Here is a 20,401-nt window from a genome sequence, read left to right as displayed (position 1 = left end):
GTTTACAGGTGTGTTCCAGAAATGAACATATTGTTTTTAAAATATAAAATAAAAATGTAATTTTTTAGACTTTTCTTAGTGTAGAATAAGTAAAATAGTCACTTTATCTAGTTTGCTCGGGACACCCGACTCATTGGCGCCTCAACCTCTTAAATAGTTTTCACACCTAAATAAAAGAAGAGTAATCTTAACTTTTACGCATCAAGTAGTATTATCAGATCAGTTCATTCTCACACATCGCCCTTGAGGCATGTGTATTTTTAAAACACTCTCAATTCATGTATAAAATATTTCTCTACGCCGAAATCGGTTTTTTATACATACGGTTTTCTCTTTCACGTGTTATAAAGAAAGAATTTTTTGACATTGTATAGTACACTACGGCCGTGTTGGGCCTCTCTACTTTAAAAATATTTAAGTATAAGTCGATAAACTTAAAGTGATTTTATTTCTCTGGAGCTATATTTGCTCACATTAACAATCCTTATCCTTCAACGGTCACTGAAGAACCAAACCTAAGGAGATACATCCATACAAAAGTCCTTTGAAGTAAGGCTTGGAATCAAAAGATTTCCAACCCTCGAGTGTGGGTAGCCAGTTATAAGGCTCCCCCTCAAGGTGTGTATTTTGAGAAGGGCAGCATGACAGTACAAATTGTTTTAAAGCACAAAAATTTACTATGGACCAGAAACGTCGAACATTGTCAGAAAAGAAAGCCTGTTTTCGATGTCTGAAAGTAGGACATTCTTCTAAAAAGTGTAGAGGACGTTTGAACTGTATATTATGTTGTAAATCACATGCTGTTTTGATGTACCCTAATTTGCCTGTTAATAAAATTGATACATCGACCTCAAGTACCACCCGTTCGGAAGAAAATATTACTGAGGATCAGACGCTTGTTAATTTGAATAATACACAGGTTTTTTTACAAATTCTGCGAATAAACATAAGAAGTGCACATGGTTCTAAACTATTAAGGGCACTTATTGACACTGGATCGCAGAGGACATATATTTTACAAAGTACCGCGCAAGAAATGGGTTTTTCTGCTAAGGGAACGGAAAAGATTGTACATGCATTATTTGGCGATAGAAGCCCTTCTGAACAACGACATAAATTGTACGAGGTAACTGCGTATGAAGGAACCTACGCTTGTTCATTTGATGCCTTAGATCAACCAAAAATTTGTACAGATGTCTCTTCTATTTATGACGGCCCTTGGATTGAGGAACTCAGTGACATGAATACTTCACTCAGCGATGTCTGAAAGACAGCACCAATTGAGATTTTGTTTGGAGCTGATATTGTAGGCAAATTGTATACAGGGAGGAAATATTAGTTACAGTGTGGTCTTGTAGCAGTTGAAACTTTGTTAGGTTGGACTTTTATGGGTAAGGTGCCGGCGGTTGCTTCTAATTTTAGTACAAGAATGATTACATTTTCGTTGTTTGTTGATAATTCTTCTGTAGCGAAACTCTGGGAGCTTGATGTTATTGGGATAACCGGCCCTGTAGAAAAAATAACACGAAAGAGGCTAAGAATTTTTTCTATGACACTGTACGACGTGACAGCGAAGGCAAGTATAAAGTTATGTTACCTTGGTTGAACCAGCATCCTTTATTTTCAGATAATTTAGTTACCGCTAGGAGAAGGTTAGATAATACTTTAAATAAATTGAAAAGGTCTAATTTGTTTGAATCGTATAACTTTATATTCAATGAGTGGTTGAACGAGGGTGTGATTGAAATAGTGAATAATCCCGAAGAGAATAATTGCGTGCATTATTTACCTCACAGGCCCGTTATTAAAAATAATAGTAAAACCACAAAAATTAGGCCAGTCTTTGACGCATCATCTCATGAACAGGGTTGTCCTTTAAATCAGTGTTTGGAGGTAGGGCCTAATCTTATTGAACTTATTCCTTCTGTTCTATTACGATTCAGGCAACAAAAGGTAGGAGTTGTAACGGATATTCGAAAGGCTTTTCTTCAAATTTCTATACATTCAAAGGTCAGAGATTTCTTGAGGTTCCTATGGGTGAACAATGAAGGAAAGGAATTTGTATTTCGACACAAGAGGGTCGTTTTTGGAGTCAATTGTAGGCCATTTCTTCTGGGTGCCAATGTAGAGTTTCATTTAAGAAAGGCGCTGGAGAAATGTAATGATAATTCGTATTCTAAAAACACAATTGAAAAGCTTATGACTGGGTTTTATGTGGATAACTGTGTTGTGAGTTGAGAATGTTTGGATCAGAAGCAACCGCCCTTATGGAGGAAGCTAAGATAGACTTAAGAGGGTTGGAGGCCTCTGGTAATACAAAAACAGTTGTCCCTGTTCTTGATCTTCTCTGGGAGTCTTCGAGAGACACTCTGAAAATCAATAGTGACACTTTTCAAGGAATGGAATTAAAACGTCCCATAACTACGAAACTGATGCTTTCCATAGCTCAGAGTATATTTGACCCTGTTGGTTTTACCTGTCCAGTATCCCTATTCCCCAAACTGTTACTACGGAAACTTTGGGAAAAGCGCCAAAGATGGGATACTCCAGTTAAGAATGATATGGCTGAAGAATTATGTAATTGGGTTACTCATCTTCCTGAACCGTCGAGTATTGAGATTCCACGCTGGATTCAGACTGGACCCATGGAAGCTGATCATTTGAGCTTGCACATATTTTCAGATGCAATTAAGAAAGCTTTTGCGGCTGTAGTATTTTTAAAAGTTCTTCGGAATGATGTTGTCTCAATTTTCCTTGCAGCAGCTAAGAGTCGAATTGTACCACCGAAGCAAACTGAATTAAATAAAACTTTAAAGTCTCATTTGTGTATTTTACTACAAAAGTAATTTTTTTGTAATAGAAATTTAATTTTGTATTTTTTCGAACCAGGAGTCTCTTGCGAAAATTAACCGTAGGACATTCCTAACGTAACATCGGCTGTTCTCATGTAACAAATATACTGCCTATCTTACCTACACTGCATTCTAACTGTGGATTTTACTATAGAAAAAATTAATGTTACAGGTAAGTGCCATTTTACAATAGTTATCGAAAGAAGTATATAAAAAATTTATAGATGTCCGGGTTTAGAAAACATTGGTTGATTAATTTATTGCCGCCAGCACTGTTAAAATAATTTAAAAAACTAAAAATAATTGAAGCACGGTATTAAATTGTTTTATTGGAACAATTTGTTTTACAAAAATTCATTGTATATTATTTTTATTTCTTACAATATCATTACAAAAATAAATGCACAGTAAAAATATTTTACTTTATTAAAACGTCGTCGGTGTCTCTAAAAACATTCTTAGTTTAGTCCCTTGAGGACTTGCCTGAATCGATCCAAGAATACGTTTACATGATTCTCTTGCAGTGTCAAAGATGGTCTAAATCTTATAGCCAATTCACCGGATCCTCCAGTAAGTATACCTAAAAAATATTAAATACAACCACTTAGTATATAAATGATAGTATTTTTGTTGTAAATACAATAGAATAAACATAACTCACCCTTTTTCTTTAAGTTTGCCACTACTTTGTCTCTCAAAGCAGAGGTTTCCAAATTTACCGCCAAAAATGACCCCCTTCCTCTGACAGAATTTAGTACTGGAAATTCATTTTGGCATTGATGTAAACCAGCCTTTAGCTTCGCTCCAACAGTGTTTACCTGATCCAAAAGGTTTTGCTGCTTCATCACTTTCAGGAATGATTCAAGCAGCAGTAGTTTGCTTGGGTCTCCCATCCAGGTATTGTAGATTCTGTAAGTTTGTGTTGGTCTGAAAAAACAAAATTTGGGTAAGTTTAGCAAAAAACAGAAAAAGTCACATAAGTATTAAAAGGAAACCTAACCTTATCTAAGCTATCTCTAAATGTGTTTCAAAGTGATTCGAAATTAAGAAAAATTTAGTATTTTCAATATTGAAGGACCAAATAATGGGCATAGGTGCAAAATAAGGGCATAGGCGCAAAATGTCGTATGTCAAAATGTTCCCTGTGTTTTAAATGTATTCATTTTATTCGAATCCTGAGAGTATTTTTGAAAAATTTAAACGCAGAATGAATGATTGCATTATTACCGAGGGCTAAAAGTCCCTTAAAATAACCAAAAAGTTTCTTCTGAATGAAATATTTGAAGTCACACTAATTTTTTTTTCCTTTTCACCCCTGTAACTTATTAAAATAAACATTATAGAAGTTTTCAGAGACTTTTGGGCCTCGGTAAGAACCTAATCTTTTATTCTGCGTTAAAATTTTTCAAATATACTTATTAGTTTTCTCAGGATTCGGAAAAAATGATTACATTTAAAACACATTAAACATTTTGACAAGCGACATTTAAATCTTATTCACGCACAACACTTACTTATGATCTAAGTTATGATAAAATCCTCCAGTCAGCATTTTCTTGCTGAAAGTAACTATATCTGGGGGATTGTCCAAGTTAAAATGTTCGTGGCACCACATTTTTCCAGTCGCCCCTCCACCCGTTTGGACTTCGTCTACCAAAAAGCCAGCACCATGTTTCTTTGCAATTCTTTGTAGTTTTTGGAAAAATTCAGGAGATGCTTCGTTATCTCCTCCTTCTGACTGGATTGGTTCGATGATTATACCAGCAACGGGAACACCTTCAAAAGAGTAAGAAAATTTGTTGGTTGAATAAAAATGGAGACCAATGAAGAAACATAATTTGGATAGAACAAACGCACAGTAGATGCAATTATTCTGTGATATTGGTATTAATTTGTTTACAGTATTGTAACACTAACACTAAAATCACAATTAATTTATAACATTTATTTACTTATCGGTACCCATTTATTTGATCGACTAACTGATACAAATTAATATATCTGGCTTGTAGACCTCTCGTGACGTCAGAAAATCTAGATCTTTGTCGAGCGCCTGTACTCGGAATCTCTAAACGAGCACTCGCATAGTCGTGCAGTAGCGTAGCAATGCTATCGTAACAATTCTATATAAAAAGAGATCGAATTCATTCGGACTACAAATTAGTGCTTCGTGCTTGACTAATAAACTTTTCTTCTTATTGCTGATGTGTTGAAATCTTTTTTTTTTGCATTGTTCCAAGTAAATTATACATATATATATATATATATATATATATATATATATATATATATATATATATATATATATATATATATATATATATATATATATATATATATATATATATATATATATATATAGCGCCCTCTATAATATAATATAGTAAATATAAACTGATTATAGCAAATTTATTAAAGAGTTTGAAATAAAACATTGTTGATACTTCAGATGTATTGGTTTCAATCTCTGCATATAAGATAAAAAAACAAAACGAACCTTTTTTGTTGTATTTCTCAATCAGCTCTTCTACGACGGCTAAACATTTTTCATCTTCAAGTCGATTTTCTCTCTCGTTTTGTTCTAATGGATACTTATACTTTGGGAAAGGCGCCACTGGCCAGTCAAATGCGGGAATATCCAGTTTGTGTATAGCTTTGGAATGTGTAGTAGATAGAGTGCCTATGGTTCTGCCGTGGAAACCACCGTGGAATGAAAGTAGTGATAGGTTTGGAGCACCAGGAGGTTGGTTGACCATACATGAAGATTTTTCCAACTCTGAAAATATTCATTTACAGAACAAATTATACAAAGTGGTTCAAATTTTAATATCGCAGATTTACACTAGCCTTGCTATATACAAGCCAACTTAGTTGCTGATCAAAATTTCCAACATAATCAGCGTCTATGAATAAAAATGGAAAATTATTATTGAACCAAAAAAACTGTGTGAAACGGTGGAATATGCTTACCAGAAAAATCCACATCTTCTCCCCTTTGATGTTTTCTGTAAGCAATAAACAAGCATTTGTAGGCATTTTCGTTAGAACACGAACCGCACATCATCGTCATTACATTTGGTAGGCCTGGTGACACTGACATCAAGACTTCTTTCAGTTTTTTGGGCCAATATTCTGTAGGGAAAGATCCAAGTGCTGGGCGGTTGACTAAAACTTTCTAAATAAATAATAAATTATTAACGAGCTTTTTAACTATACTGCATTTTTTAATGTTTGACAGCACGGAAACCTCAATTATATATATATATATATATATATATATATATATATATATATATATATATATATATATATATATATATATATATATAATATATATATATATCATCATCATGTGCAGCTTTATCAACCGTTTCCAATTACGGTGCAGCCTCCCTTATTTCAATGTTATTCTATGTTCTTATTATTATTCGACGATGTCTTAGTTATTCGTTGTTCTAATAATTTGCGCTCATTTGCGCCCATATTTTTCTATCTTGTGCTATTCGAGACCACGTTGTTCCTGTTAATTTTCTTATATCATAATCCCATCTGAGATTCGGGCGCCTCTTTGGTCTCTTAGCGTTCCTGGGGTACCACATAGTTGTTCTAGTGGTCCATCTGTTATCTGTTCTTCTTGCCATATGTCCTGCCCATTGCCATTTCAGGGATTTTATTCTTTGGATTACATCAGTCACCTGGGTTTGCCTCCGTATCCATTCAATTCTTTTACGATCCCTCTTTGTTATCCCTAGCATACATCTTTCCATTGCTCTTTGAGTTACTTGAAGTTTCGACGTTATTTCTCTCTTTAATATCCAAATTTCACATCCATATGTCAAGACGGGTAATATGCATTGATCAAATACTCTCTTCTTGAGGTATAGTGGCATTTTGGACTTGAAGACTATGGAATTTCGTCCGAATGCTGACCACGCTTGGTTTATTCGTCTGTTGATTTCTGGAAGTAGTGATCCCGATTTATGTATGAGCTGTCCCAGGTATATGTATTCATCTACTACTTCTAGCGAGGTTTCATTAATTTTTATTTCCACGTTGGCGATCAGATCATTGCACATTATTTTAGTCTTTGCTAGGTTCATTTTTAGGCCTACCTCATTGCTAGCTGTATTAAGTTCATTAATTTGTAGTTGTAATTCTTCAGGACTTCTAGCAATTAGAATGATGTCATCAGCGAATCTAAGATGGTTTAGGTATTCTCCATCTATACATAGACCTTGGTTGTTCCAGGTGTTCCAGGTTGTTCCATTGTATATATATATATATATATATATATATATATATATATATATATATATATATATATATATATACATTCTCTGCCCTTTTTCTATAAAGAACACAAGATGGCGCGCATGATATTTTTCATAAAATATCTAAGAACGCTAACCATGTAGAAATAATTCGCAACTTTCTACTTTAAACAAAGTAAAATTAATATTTAAATAATATACGAAAAGGAATATTCTTACCTCGTTAACCTGCCATTATATTATACATATTTCGCTATTATTAGCTCGTCAGATAGAACTTGCGGGTATAGACGAAATAAAACATATCCCTTCGTATATCGGTGTTTAATTTAAAACTTTTCAGTCAGTAAATGCCTAGTAAAATTTGGATTATGCAGAAGCTTCTGACAAGTTTTTCTCAATGTTTATCTTTATACACTGTTGAGTTTTATTCTTACAATTTCATATTATTTTTTGAGCACGCCTTTATTTTGAAATATGGTTTTAAAATATTGTTCCTACGTTTTGTTTTATTTTGACTCATTCTAGTTTATCAACTGGAACAAACGCGTTGTGTATGTAAAAATGAATCGAATACTCTGGTATAATCGGCAACTTATATTATTGATATTATTTTGACTTACTAGACTCTCCTCATTTTTGAAAACGTTTAACATTTCTGGATGATTGTATCCTAGAGGCATCGATGAGATTTGCATAAATATATCTAAATATTTATTTCCATCTACATCTGCTATGTAATTTCCAATGGAATTTTGGTAATCGGCAAAAAACTGTATAGTTCCACTTTGCTGAAAAAAAAAGAAGTTATTATTTTCGATCTATAATTAAAAAAATTTTACAATTTAGTTCAATAGAGACATATATACATTCAATAGTAAAATAAAGACTAAAATCATGGAAAACCACCAAACTCTAAATCAAACGATAATAAAGTCTGACGAATACTATTCTGAAATAGCGAATTGAGTTTTCGATCACCACACTATGACGATTTGTAAGGGTCAAACCTAGTAAAATTTCTTTGCTATTAAAGATACCTATTAATTCGAATGAGATCATAAAAATTCAAAGAGTTTAGCAGTACATTAACACGTGATCCTTCCGTGTAATCCATGTTTCTGGACCATCGATATTTTCATTATAATAAACGTCCTTAACATAAATAATAGAAAGAAAATATATTTTTGGAAAAAACAGCTTTTTTGTTTTTCAAAGTATTCGTCTTTCAGATCAATATGCATTTGAACAAACCAATCATGTCAAAACATTTCTGCCATTTATTATTTTGATTGGGAATGCAAACTGTTTTTGCAAAAAGTCGTTCCAGAAACAAGAAATAAAATTAAAAATAAAAATGCCAGAACAAAATAGCTTCAGAGCATTTATCATCATCATCATTGGTGCTACAGCCCTATAAAAGAGCCTCGACCTTCCCAAGTCTATTAGTCCAAGTCCACGCCACTAAATATTCTTCTCAGGATCCTTCGTTCAAATATAAGCAGGAGATTTTCATCTGCCTTGGAAATGGTCCATGTCTCCGACCCATATGTCAACACTGGTTGTATAAGGGTTTTGTATATGGTTATTTTTGTTTTTTGGCTTAAGTTTCTGCTTCTCATATGTCTACTCAGTTAAAAATAGCATTTGTTTGCTAGGATTATTCTTCGCTTGATTTCTTCCGTCATGACGTTCTCCTTGGTGATCAGGGAGCCTAAGTATGTGAATTTGTCCACCCCTTCAAAGGTGGAATTATCAACCGTGAATTGGTGGCCGATGTTTCTGGCTCTATTGTTGGGTATTGATGCCATTATTATAGTTTTATCTTCATTTACTTGCAGGGCCATATTTTTTGAGGCGTTTGACAAGGTGGTATACATTTCTTCTAGCTTGCGTGTTGTGCGGGCAACTAGATCAACATCATCTGCATATGCCAAAATTTGGGATGATTTATTAAAAATGTTTCCTCTGCTGTCTATTTGGGCATCCCTGACCACCTTTTCCAAAGCTATGTTTAAAAGGAGACACGCCAGCGCATCTCCCTGTCGCAGCCCAACATGCGTTTCAAATGCCTGTGATTGTTCGTCCTGTATTTCGACTTTGCAAACAACTTTACGCATTGTAGCCTTAACCAATCTGATCAGTTTATCGGGGATGTGGAATTCATCCATGGCTTCATACAATTTATTTCTTAGGACACTATCATAGGCCGATTTAAAATCTACGAAAAGATGGTATGTGTCGATATTGAATTCATTGGTTTTTTCCAGTATTTGCCTTAGCACAAAGATCTGGTCTGTTGTTGATCGACCAGGCCTAAAACCATTTTGATATTTGCCAAGAAGCTCTTCTGAATATTCACTCAGGCGACCATATAAAATACTCGAAAATATTTTGTATGCTGTATTAAGGAGGGTTATTCCCCTATAGTTTCTACATTCTAATTCATCGCCCTTTTTGTGTAGCGGGCATTTATACCAGTTCGAAATAGATATATCAGAAATAAGGTTTTTGTATAATTCGACCGCCGTATCTGGCATCTTAAAATGTTTACCGCGTAATTTCTTTTTGATTCTCTGGAACGCAAAGAAATCACACGGTGCCAAGTCAAAACTGTATGCAGATGGCCCATCAAATCGATGTCTTTTTACCTTCAAAATATCGAACGTTATACGAACCGTGTGAGAACTGCAATTGTCCTGATAAGACGATGTGAGGATTCCGGCTGTACTTGTGAAAACTTCTAACAAACAAATGTTGTACACCATTCAATACTAACAGTTCTACAATTATCTAATGAAATCGTGATAAAATAATTTTTTTCCAAAAAAACTCGAGACCATTTGTTTGCCAACATTGGGTGCGCGAAAAATTTTTGTTGGCTACGATGTAACACCTATACCATTGATTTGATTTTTCGTTTCGGGCTCATAGTAATATTATCCATGTTTTATTACCAGTCGCAATGCTCCGAAACAAATTTCAGCTATCTCTGAGGCAGCACGTGAATGCACCACTGAGGCTGGTGCATTCACGCTTGAATTCTTCTATTTGTGAACAAATGATGGTTATCCAAGAAGAGAAAATCAATCGACGCATTGTTGTTTAATTCGGCCGATTTTAAAACTATATAAAATCATCACATGACAATTTTCCCCAAAGATTTCTATTGTTTTCAAGAAATTGACTCTTTTGAAAATTTATTTGTGCGAATTTGGTGATCGGTAAAAAATATAATACAAAACTCGAGCTTTCCCAACAAATAAATTGCCAAACTAGAATTTCGCTGGTTTTAAACGTAGGACGATTTCATAAGACGACTTTAGGCAAAAAGTTCATCGACTCTCCAAAAGTGACTTATTTGTTATAAAAGTTCTACAACAGATTAAAACACTATTCTGTTGTCGTCCTAGCCTTAAATAGGAGGAAGACAGAAAAAATTAAGTAAAGTGATTGTATTTTAAATTATGTAAATGTAAATTAAGAAAACAATTTTAGGATTAAGTATAGTTCACATTTAATACATTTGTAAGGAAGATACAACAAATGAAGACTTACTGTCACAGTATCTAATTCTGAAATAAGCTGTTTCGATTTTGGTCCAGGTATTTCCGAGGTGACTATAGTTGGCTCTTTAGGCTCCCCAGATAAAATTGTAGAAGCCGCCCGAACACCACCTACAAAAAAATTTTTAATATATCTGTTTTTATAGTACAACAAAATGTTCAAGAGTGCACAGGCACGATCTCATTTAGGTATTATTAATTCAGCTAAAAGCAATATAAAACAATTTAGTCTTCGACAAACAAATCTGAGTCGTTCAATAATAATTCATAAAAAAACCATTTGTCAATGACAAATACAGTTAGCGGTAATAAAAATATTCGAAATTTTGATGCATTATTTCTATTGGTATTTAATCGTATATAATAATCATAAGAGAGACAATTTTGCCGCAATATTTTCGACTGCTATGAAAGTTTGTTGCCTGGCAATTTTCGCGAATTAAATTTTGACATTTAAATCACGAGACGTCAGTCGAGTGATTTTGTTAAATAAATTGTTGTATAGAAAAATAATAACATGCACATATACAAGTAACTATTGCCAAATAAATAAATAGAATATTAATTTCCCCACAAAAAATTTCTTCCGTACAGAAAGGAAAATTCTTGAAATGGATATTATTGAGAAAGTACGGATCTGCGAGAAATATTATTAAAATAGTTATTTTTTTTCTGTTATTGTTAAAAATTTATAACCAGCTAGTGATAATTACATGTTATGCAATATACAAGAATAACAATTATAGCAAAACCAATGACGCATTTCCATTAGAAATGCAATGTTTATAAAATTAAAATAAAAATAAAAGCCTTATAAATTATTCATACACATACTGTATTATAAAATGTTTTGATTGAAAGTATTTATCTACAGCCTATGTGTAAATATAGTTTTTGCTAGTAATCAAAAATCGCATGATTATAATTTCAAACGAATATAATTTGTATTAAGTTTTATGAAAAATTTAAAAGAAAAGATATTAGAATGTAGGAAATGTTGATAACAATATTAAAATTCAAATGTTGTTTGGTTTTCTAAAATGGGTATGTCTTCTAAAAGTTACAATATTGTTACGATAAATATGAATCATATTTAACCTGTAAGCAATTTATTATTCTAATACGAATTTTCTAGTATGTTCTCGTAGGTTCTGCGGGCCGCTATGAAACCGGTCTGGCGTTCCCTTTTATTCGAGAAGGGTCAGCACAGCTCAACATCCGTCCGCTTCGAGAGATTCCAGGCTAACGGCTGTTTGATATATATAGAGAAAGTTTCATTGTTGAAGTTAGTCAAAAATTAATATCGAGTCGAGTTTTGAAATGTAACGCGCCGCGTATTGTCGGGAGTATAAATTGTAGTAAATGTTGTAAACAAATTATATAATTACAGTGTGACATAAATTAGTGTATTAGTGTAATAAATTTGTATAAATAAAGACTTTAATAAACTGAGTAACATTTTTTATAATAAATAAAGTTAGTAAATTAGATAAATAAACTCAGTTCAATAAAATCACATTCTTTTTGAAAAATTATTTGAAAACTTAAAAATTTACAATTCATCGTATGTATACCAGTCTCAAGCCTTCAATAATAGTTGTTTTCTTTATTTTATTATTTTATAAAATTTTATTTAAGGGTTGCTTTTTTAATAGTTGTAACTTTTTAATGAGTGATAGGTTGTCTAATGAATAATAAAAGAGGTATAACACATTGTGAATGCACCCAAAGTTCATTTTAATCTTCTAAAAACGATTTTCCCAATTTTTTCGGACACGAAAGAGTAGTTTTTAAAGATTTTAAGGGCAGATAAGTAATTTAATTATTTTATAAACTATATTAAAACATTTGAAAGGAACTTTATTCAAAATATTTGAACATGAATTGAATCTTTAAAATACCTAAATTTGGACTCTTATAATTTTTTTATACAAGGGTAGTTTTTACCCGCAAATAGTACACATCGGGACAAATAAATTTTTTTTATTTAGAGGGTCAGATGAGTTGTGTTAAATACTAATTTTCAGGAAATTCCCTGCCATTCGAAAAAATTGGGAGATTTTACTTCATTTTTACCTTTGTTGACTACTCCTTAAAAAAAATCACTAAATATAAATTTCTTTTTTTTTTTTCTTCAGACTTAAGTAATCCGACTTTGGACATAGACCTCCCCCAAATCAATCCAGTGTTTTCTATTTTGCGCCACTTGCTTTCAGTTGTGTTCTCCGATCTTCGTCTCTCCGAATGTCATCAGCCCATCTCATTTGTGGTCTTCAGTGGCTCCATCTTTTATCCTTCAGTCGGGCGAAGCTCCATTTTAATTTGGCAGCATGTTCTCCTGCGTCTTTTACGTTGGTTTTGCTTCTAATCCATTTGTTTGTTTTTTTGTCTATAAGTCTCGCCCCGAGCATTGATTTTTCCATCGCTCTTTGTGCTTTTACTATTTTATCCATATTAGACTTGGTGAGTGTCCAAGTCTGTGAACCATACGTGAGTATAGGGAGTATACACTGATCGTAAATTCTGATTTTCAAATATTGTTCTATTTTAGTGCTTTTCAAGATCCAACAGTTTTCCAAATCCTGCCCACGCTAACCTTATTCTTCTGGTAATTTCGGCAGTTTGATTTTCTTTGTTAACTTTGATTATCTATCACAGGTAGATGTATTCGCTTACTGTTTCTAAATTTATGTCGTTCAAGGTTATTTCTCTAATGTTCGGTGTATTTGTCATTATTTTTGTTTTTTTAGTTTATCTTAGATCTTCAGTTCATTTTAAGACCTATTTTTTCCAAAGCTTGAAATAGTTGTGTCATCATGGTCTGTAGTTCTTCGAAACTTGTAGCGAATATTACAATGTCATCAGCGTATCTCAAATGACTCAGTTTTCTTCCACTAACATTTATTCCTTTATCTGCCCAGTTAATGTCTTTGAACACGTCTTCCAGTCCAAATGTAAATATCTTTGGTGAGATCACATCTCCCTGGCGAACTCCTCTGTTGATTGGTATAGCTTTGGTTTTCGTATCTATTTGTATTTTCATTCTAGCTTTCTTGTAAATATTATGTATGGGCATTCTGTATCGGGAGTCTATCCTGCAGTTATTCATAGCTCTCTCTATTGCCCAAAGTTCTATGAGTCAAATACCTTTTCATAAACAACGAAGCCAATGTATAAGTTCAAGTGATATTCATTAGCTTTCTCTATCAGCGTTCTGACTGTAAGAAGATGATCCGCTTTACTGTAACCCTTTCGGAATCCTGCCTGTTCTACCGGTTGATAGCTATCGAGCTTCGACGTTAACCTGTTATTTATTACTCTCATAAACAGTTTGTACATTTGGGACAGCAGGGAGATTGGCCTATAGTTCTTCAGATCTCCTATATCTCCTTTTTTGAAGAGAATTATTGTCAAACTTTCATTCCATTCATCTGGGACTTTTTGAAAAAATTTTCAATTCGTCGAGAATAATTTCACTCCCCTCCTTCAACATTTCTACAAGTATTCCATCTGGGCTCGGAGCCTTATTGTTCTTTATTTGTGCCATAGTTTGTTTTATTTCGAAGGAATCTAGCGAGTATTTCTGAGTTGACACTTGTTATCTTTCTCTTAAGATCTTCCTTTGCAGTGTTATCTGGGTTCTTGTTTGAGGAATATAAATCACGGTAAAATGTTTGAGTAACTTTTAGGATTTCGTTCTTTTCTCTTATTTATTTTCCATCTTTATTCTTCAATGAGATTATTATAGGCTTTCCTAAGTTTGATCTTAAGCATTTCAGGCCTCGGTTCTTTTCTATTATTTTTTCTACCTTGTTTTCATTGTAGATAATTAAATCTTCCTTTACTCCCTTCTTTATTTGTTTATTCAATTCTTTGAAAGGATCAGTGTTTCACTTTCCTTAGCTTAGAAATGTGCGTCTCTTTTTCATCAACCGTATTGTTCCATCACTTATTCTATCTTCTTTAATTTTCGTTTTCTTTGCAACATTTAGTCCTGTTTTCAAGAGCTTTCGTTGCATTTCTTTATTAATTGTGTTCATGTCGGAATATTCTTGTTGATAATGTTCTACAAATTCTTTTCTTAAGATTTAAGAAAAGAAAAGAACTAAATATATATACAATATATATTTAAAATAGTCAAAGTCTGGGAAGAAGAACAAATGCCAGAGGAATGGTGCACTGGAATCATATGTCCACTGCACAAAAAGGGAGATTTGTTGGAATGTAAAAATTATAGGGGTATAACTCTTCTGAATACAATGTACAAAATATTCTCCAACACCCTCTACAGCCGTTTAAGTACGTACGTGGAAGAAATCCTTGGTGAGTATCAAAGCGGTTTTAGGCCAGGTAGGTCAACAATTGACCAGATTTTTGTGCTACGTCAAATCTTAGAAAAAACCAATGAATTTAATATTGACACGTTCCATCTCTTTGTGGACTTTAAGTCAGCGTATGATAGCGTCCTAAGAGGTAAATTATACGAAGCCATGAATGAACTTAACATTCCCCATAAATTAATAAGGCTCGTAAAAACAACTATGAGTAAAGTGATCTGCAGAGTGCAAATACAAGGCGATATGTCACAAGCGTTTGAAACATATGCAGGGTTAAGGCAGGGAGACGCGCTGGCGTGCCTTCTCTTTAATATAGCGTTAGAAAAGACTATAAGAGATGCCGAGTTACACAATAGGGGAACAATCTTTAATAAATCAACGCAGATTATGGCTTACGCTGACGATCTGGATTTGATCGCACGTACTACACGAGGATTTAAAGAGATGACTTCCACCTTCTTGACAGCCGCACAAAATATGGGCCTTAAAATAAACGAGGAAAAAACCAAAATGTTAGCATCTATTCCAAATAACAGAGATAGAGCTAGAAACGCCGAAAAAAACTTCAGTATAGACCAATATAATTTTGAGGTAGTAAATAAGTTTACATATTTGGGTTCTCTCATAACAAACGATAATGACACATCTGAAGAAGTAAAACGGAGGGTACTGCTAGCAAACAAATGTTATTTTGGACTAAGCAAGAAGCTAAAAAACAGAAATTTAAGCCAGAAAACCAAACTAATAATATATAGAACACTCATCCTACCAGTGCTGACATATGGGTCAGAAACATGGACCATCTCCAAAACAGACGCAAATCTTCTGCTCGTCTTCGAAAGGAAGATACTAAGAAGAATAATGGGCGCATTCTGTGAGAATGGTATTTGGAGAAGACGATATAATTTCGAATTGTACGAGAAGTATAAAAAAATAGTAAATGGTAGAGATGTAATATCCTTCATAAAAATAGGTAGGCTTAGATGGGCTGGACATGTGTCAAGAGCAAATGAAAATTTCCCACCCAGACGAACTCTATTATCGGTCCCAGTGGGAAATAGGAGTAGAGGCAGACCACGACTGAGCAGGAGGGACGGTGTGGACGAGGACGCAAGGAATATCGGCGCGGCAAATTGGCAACGGTTGACGATGAACAGAAACGACTGTCGAAATAGACTGGGGAAGGTCAAGGCTCAACTAGAGCTGTAGCACCACTGATGATGATGATATATTTAAAATATTGCTAATTAATAATATACGTCAAAAAACAAATCAAGTTTTTAAATGTATGTCACCTTCCTCACCTTGAACTTTAAATTTGAATATAAAATTTTGAAAATTCTAAAATTATACCAGGGACGCGTGAGTTCAGTGTTAACAATTGATTTAAATATTAGATAAGATTAAACAATCAAACATTGTAAAATTTTTTTGAGTATGTCGTTTAAATGCGGATATAGATATAATTTTTTATGATTACTAATTTTTGTGAATAGGTATCTATTACTTATATAAGTACTCTAACTCTAACAAATTAATTAAAACATTTTAAATATAACACACATGGAGAACATATAAACTTAGACTAAAAAAGATGTCATCTAAAAAACACCCCGATAAAATACAAGTACTTATCAAAATACCAACACAGAGATCAGGTCGAGCTAAAAGTTAGGAATGAATAACTCGCTAAAATAGAAATGAATCCCATTGAAGATGCAGAGATTCTAACGGACGCATTTATACACATATTATATCAAACAACTTTTAAAAGTGATAATATAATAATAATGTCCTGAAGATACGCTGCTAAACTGTGGAAATGTCAGCAATTTTAATTACCTGCTTCTAAATTTTTGATTACAAATAACATCTCCCACGAAAGTAATAGACAATCAAGGTCAATTTGTTGACATATTCGCTATCTACTCACCCAACTGCACCACCCTGAAAAATTATTACTCCTACTATACTCACAGAAGTCACAGATTTTCAGAGAAGGCCAAAAATCCACATTGTTTAGAAAGTAGTTAAATCTCTGGAATTGGATTATGTAAATAATAAAAAAGCATGGATGATTTCGGAGGTTTTCGAAAAATTGATTAAAGAATTGGATACCACAATGAAAAGACAACAACCAAAGATTTTGATGTACCGGACAACTGTCCTACACATCCAATTGCTGTAGATAAAAAATTTACCAACGTTGAATTGATATTTTTTAAACCAAATGTCACTACGAAACTTCAACCCATGGACCAGAGTATCATAAAAAGCATCATTATTGTAAAAGGATGTTCCACAAAATTGTTAATGCCTTTGATAATCCATTGTATATATATTCAGAGATTCTACAGTATTCGCTGCCTTCCCTCGCTCAACCGTTTTCATCTTTCTCTGTTGTACCATTCTCCATCGTTTAGGCCTCTCTTACTTATGGCGTCGTCTACTTCGTTCCTCCAGGATCTTCGGGGTCGTCCTCTTTTTTTCCTTCCTATGGGGCTCCATTCGGTTATTCTCTTTATACATCTGCTGTCGCTAGTTCTTCTTACATGTCCATACCACTTTAGTCTTTTTTGTTCTATGTATGTTAGTATGTCTGTTTCCATTGATGTTCTTTGCTTTATTTTGTCATTACTTATCCTATCCATTTTTGTTATTCTGCAGCATCTTCGCAGGCATTCCATCTTTGTTGCTAGTGTCTTACTGCTGTTTTTCTTGTTTATAATCGAATTTTCAGCCCCATATGTCATAATACTTCGCACTAATGTTTTAGAAATCTGTGTTTTTGTCTTCATATTTAGGTGTCTATCCCACCATACTGATCTTCTATGTCTTCTTCACTTGTAGATGGGTACTCTGTTTTCGCAAGGCTGTAGGCCAGCCTTGGTATATTCTTCTTGTAGTTTCTTCATCATGTAACTGAGGTCTTCTTGGTCTTGTGCAATCACTACTTGATCGTCTGCAAAGCCTAACGTATATAGGTATTCATTTCGTACCTGTACTCCCATGCCTTTGCATTTTCTTTTCCATGTAGTCAAGGCTTTCTTTAAGTGTATTTTGAATAGGGTTGGAGATACGGAGCAACCCTGCAGGAGCCCTTTTGTTGTGGTGAAGTCTCCTATGATTCTTGTTCCCCTTTTAATGGACACTTTATTTTCTTTATACAGAGCTTTTGTAGCTTCTATGAGTTCCGTCTGTTTTTCTAATTTGTACATTGCCTATTGCCTCCCATAGTTCTGACCTTGGTACAGATTTATACGCCTTTCTAAGGTCCACAAATGCCAAATGTATATCTATATTCTTTGCTTTTTTTTTCAATAGTTGTTCCAGTGTGTATATGTGGTCTATGCATGATCTTCCTGCCGTGAAGCCTGCCTGATCCTCCCGGATTTTGTCTTTTATCGCTTGCTCTATCTTTTCTCGCAGTATCTTCCTATTGATGATATTACACTTACTCCTCTGTGGTTTCGCATCGTTTTCTATCTCCTTTCTTTAATATAAATGTCATATATGCCTCCGTCCATTCCTTTGGGAACTGTTCTCCATTTATGGCTTTCTGAAATATCCATTTTATCATCCAGTGTAATTTTTTTGAGCCGTACTTTAGCTCAGGTGAGATGCCTCGAGGTCCCGGTGCTTTCTTATTTTTGATTGCTTTTATGGCCGTTCTTATGTCCCTATCTGATATTTCTATTTCTTGTTGTGGAGATCTGCTTCGTCTTGGCCTGTTTTCTTTTCAAAAGAATTGTGGTCTTTGTTCTGTTAACAGTTCCTTGTAATAGTCCTTCCATTCTTTGTTCATAATCCATTCTTCCACGGTAAAATATTGTCAAACCTCAGAATTTTAAAGAAACGCACAATTGATGACATTTTGCAAATAAACTTAACTTCCTTTTCTCTTCAAAAGATATATGATTAAAATGGGTGTTTTTTAAGGGGTGAAAACTACGCCTTTTTAGCCAAAATTAAAAACTAAAGATTGTGCGCTATTTAAATCTTAATCATGTTTAAGTATTTTAAGAACATCAACAGGAGCACAGGAAGCATACGCAGAGTTAAAAACACAAACGAAAAGGCTAGGTCTGGAAATTAACACAGAAAAAACAAAAATAATGGTACAGACGAGAAGAAATATAATCCCACAAAACATTATGCATGAAGATGACATTGAAACGGTTGGAAAGTTTACATACCTGGGAGTAGAAATATATGCCGATGGAGCAGAGGATGGAGAAATACGAAAAAGGATAACGCAGGCAAACAAAGCTTATTTTGCCCTCTCCCATATATTTCGGTCTAAAAGTGTCCACCGAAATACAAAGATGAGAATCTATAAAACTTTAATTCGGCCAATAGCATGTTATGGCAGCGAAGCATGGGTCCTGAAAGAAACATCCAAAAACAAACTCGACACATTCGAAAGAAAAGTACTGAGGAGAATACTAGGACCTGTGAGGGAAAACGGAATCTTCAGAATTCGATATAACAACGAGCTCTATCAACTGTATAAGGAAACACCACTGTCAGACTTCATTAGAATACAAAGATTGCAATGGGCCGGACATGTGATACGAATGGGAGAGGATAGGCTACCAAAACGAGCACTGAACGCCAGAATGCAGGGAAACGCCAGAATGCACCAGTTGGAAAGCCAAGAAAGCGCTGGGAAGACACAGTAAGCAGCGACGCACAAGCACTTTTAGGAGTCCGTGTATGGAGAAGAGCAGCCACAGACAGACAAGGGTGGAGGCAAAAAATAAAGGAGGCCAAGGCTCATTTTGGGCTGTAGTGCCGTAGAAGAAGAAGAAGTATTTTAAATAAAGATTTTTTTATCTTATGGAAATGCATTTTATAATATAAAATTATTTTGTAACCCTTAAAAATTACCCTTTAAGACAAAATTTCCAAAGAAAATTATCTAATAATGTACTTTGTAGCGAATTTATATTAATTGAATTGAATATTATAGTTTTATTTCGCAGATATTTAATATTTTCATTATTTTTAAATATAATATGTATATATCTAATAAAATTCTGATTATTGAGTTTGCATTTTATTTATGATTTTACCATATAAAATAAAAATATAATTAATCATTATCAATATAACGCAATGAAGATTTACTCACTTGTTTTAGCTGCATTTTGAACGGCTGTGGTTAGAGACTTCGCCCACATGATTCGAATATCAACGTACTGAAAAACAACAGCAGTAAAGCAGAACACACGATGCTTTATTTTATTCAATTGAAAATTACGCGTCTAAAAACATTCACCTCCGTGGAGAAATAATCAACTGTGTTATTCGTATGCGGGTATTTTAGTAATATAGCTCGGCAAGTTGTTGTTTTTCGTCAGCGCCTGCACTGA

General features: G+C 33.9%; 2 protein-coding genes across 2 annotated transcripts; one reads left to right on the top strand and one right to left on the bottom strand.

Annotated features, from left to right (window-relative positions):
• The first annotated feature begins 1,590 nt into the window (after nt 1-1,590).
• Nucleotides 1,591-2,238, top strand: LOC140439014 (uncharacterized). Its single transcript, XM_072528645.1, has one exon. The coding sequence runs from the start codon at nt 1,591-1,593 to the stop codon at nt 2,236-2,238; it is 648 nt and encodes a 215-aa protein (XP_072384746.1).
• A 923-nt stretch (nt 2,239-3,161) lies between these two features.
• Nucleotides 3,162-20,401, bottom strand: LOC140440253 (4-aminobutyrate aminotransferase, mitochondrial-like). The gene is made up of 8 exons (XM_072530631.1): nt 20,161-20,401; nt 10,682-10,800; nt 7,747-7,914; nt 5,823-6,027; nt 5,350-5,628; nt 4,367-4,628; nt 3,514-3,779; nt 3,162-3,432 (listed from the first exon to the last, which is right to left on the bottom strand). The coding sequence occupies exons 1-8, from the start codon at nt 20,207-20,209 to the stop codon at nt 3,311-3,313; spliced, it is 1,470 nt and encodes a 489-aa protein (XP_072386732.1). The 5' UTR covers nt 20,210-20,401; the 3' UTR covers nt 3,162-3,310.

This window comes from Diabrotica undecimpunctata, chromosome 4 (assembly GCF_040954645.1).
Source record: "Diabrotica undecimpunctata isolate CICGRU chromosome 4, icDiaUnde3, whole genome shotgun sequence".
Taxonomy (NCBI): Eukaryota; Metazoa; Arthropoda; class Insecta; order Coleoptera; family Chrysomelidae; genus Diabrotica; species Diabrotica undecimpunctata.
This window is presented reverse-complemented; position numbering and strand designations above follow the sequence as displayed.

Excerpts from the sequence above, each read along its gene's own strand:
- LOC140439014 (XM_072528645.1), top strand. The coding sequence starts at position 1,591 with ATGTTACCTTGGTTGAACCAGCATCCTTTATTTTCAGATAATTTAGTT.
- LOC140440253 (XM_072530631.1), bottom strand. The coding sequence starts at position 20,209 with ATGTGGGCGAAGTCTCTAACCACAGCCGTTCAAAATGCAGCTAAAACA. Across the intron at positions 5,629-5,822 it reads AGAAGATGTGGATTTTTCTG|AGTTGGAAAAATCTTCATGT; the intron begins GTAAGCATATTC and ends GAATATTTTCAG. Across the intron at positions 3,780-4,366 it reads TATCATAACTTAGATCATAA|ACCAACACAAACTTACAGAA; the intron begins GTAAGTGTTGTG and ends TTGTTTTTTCAG.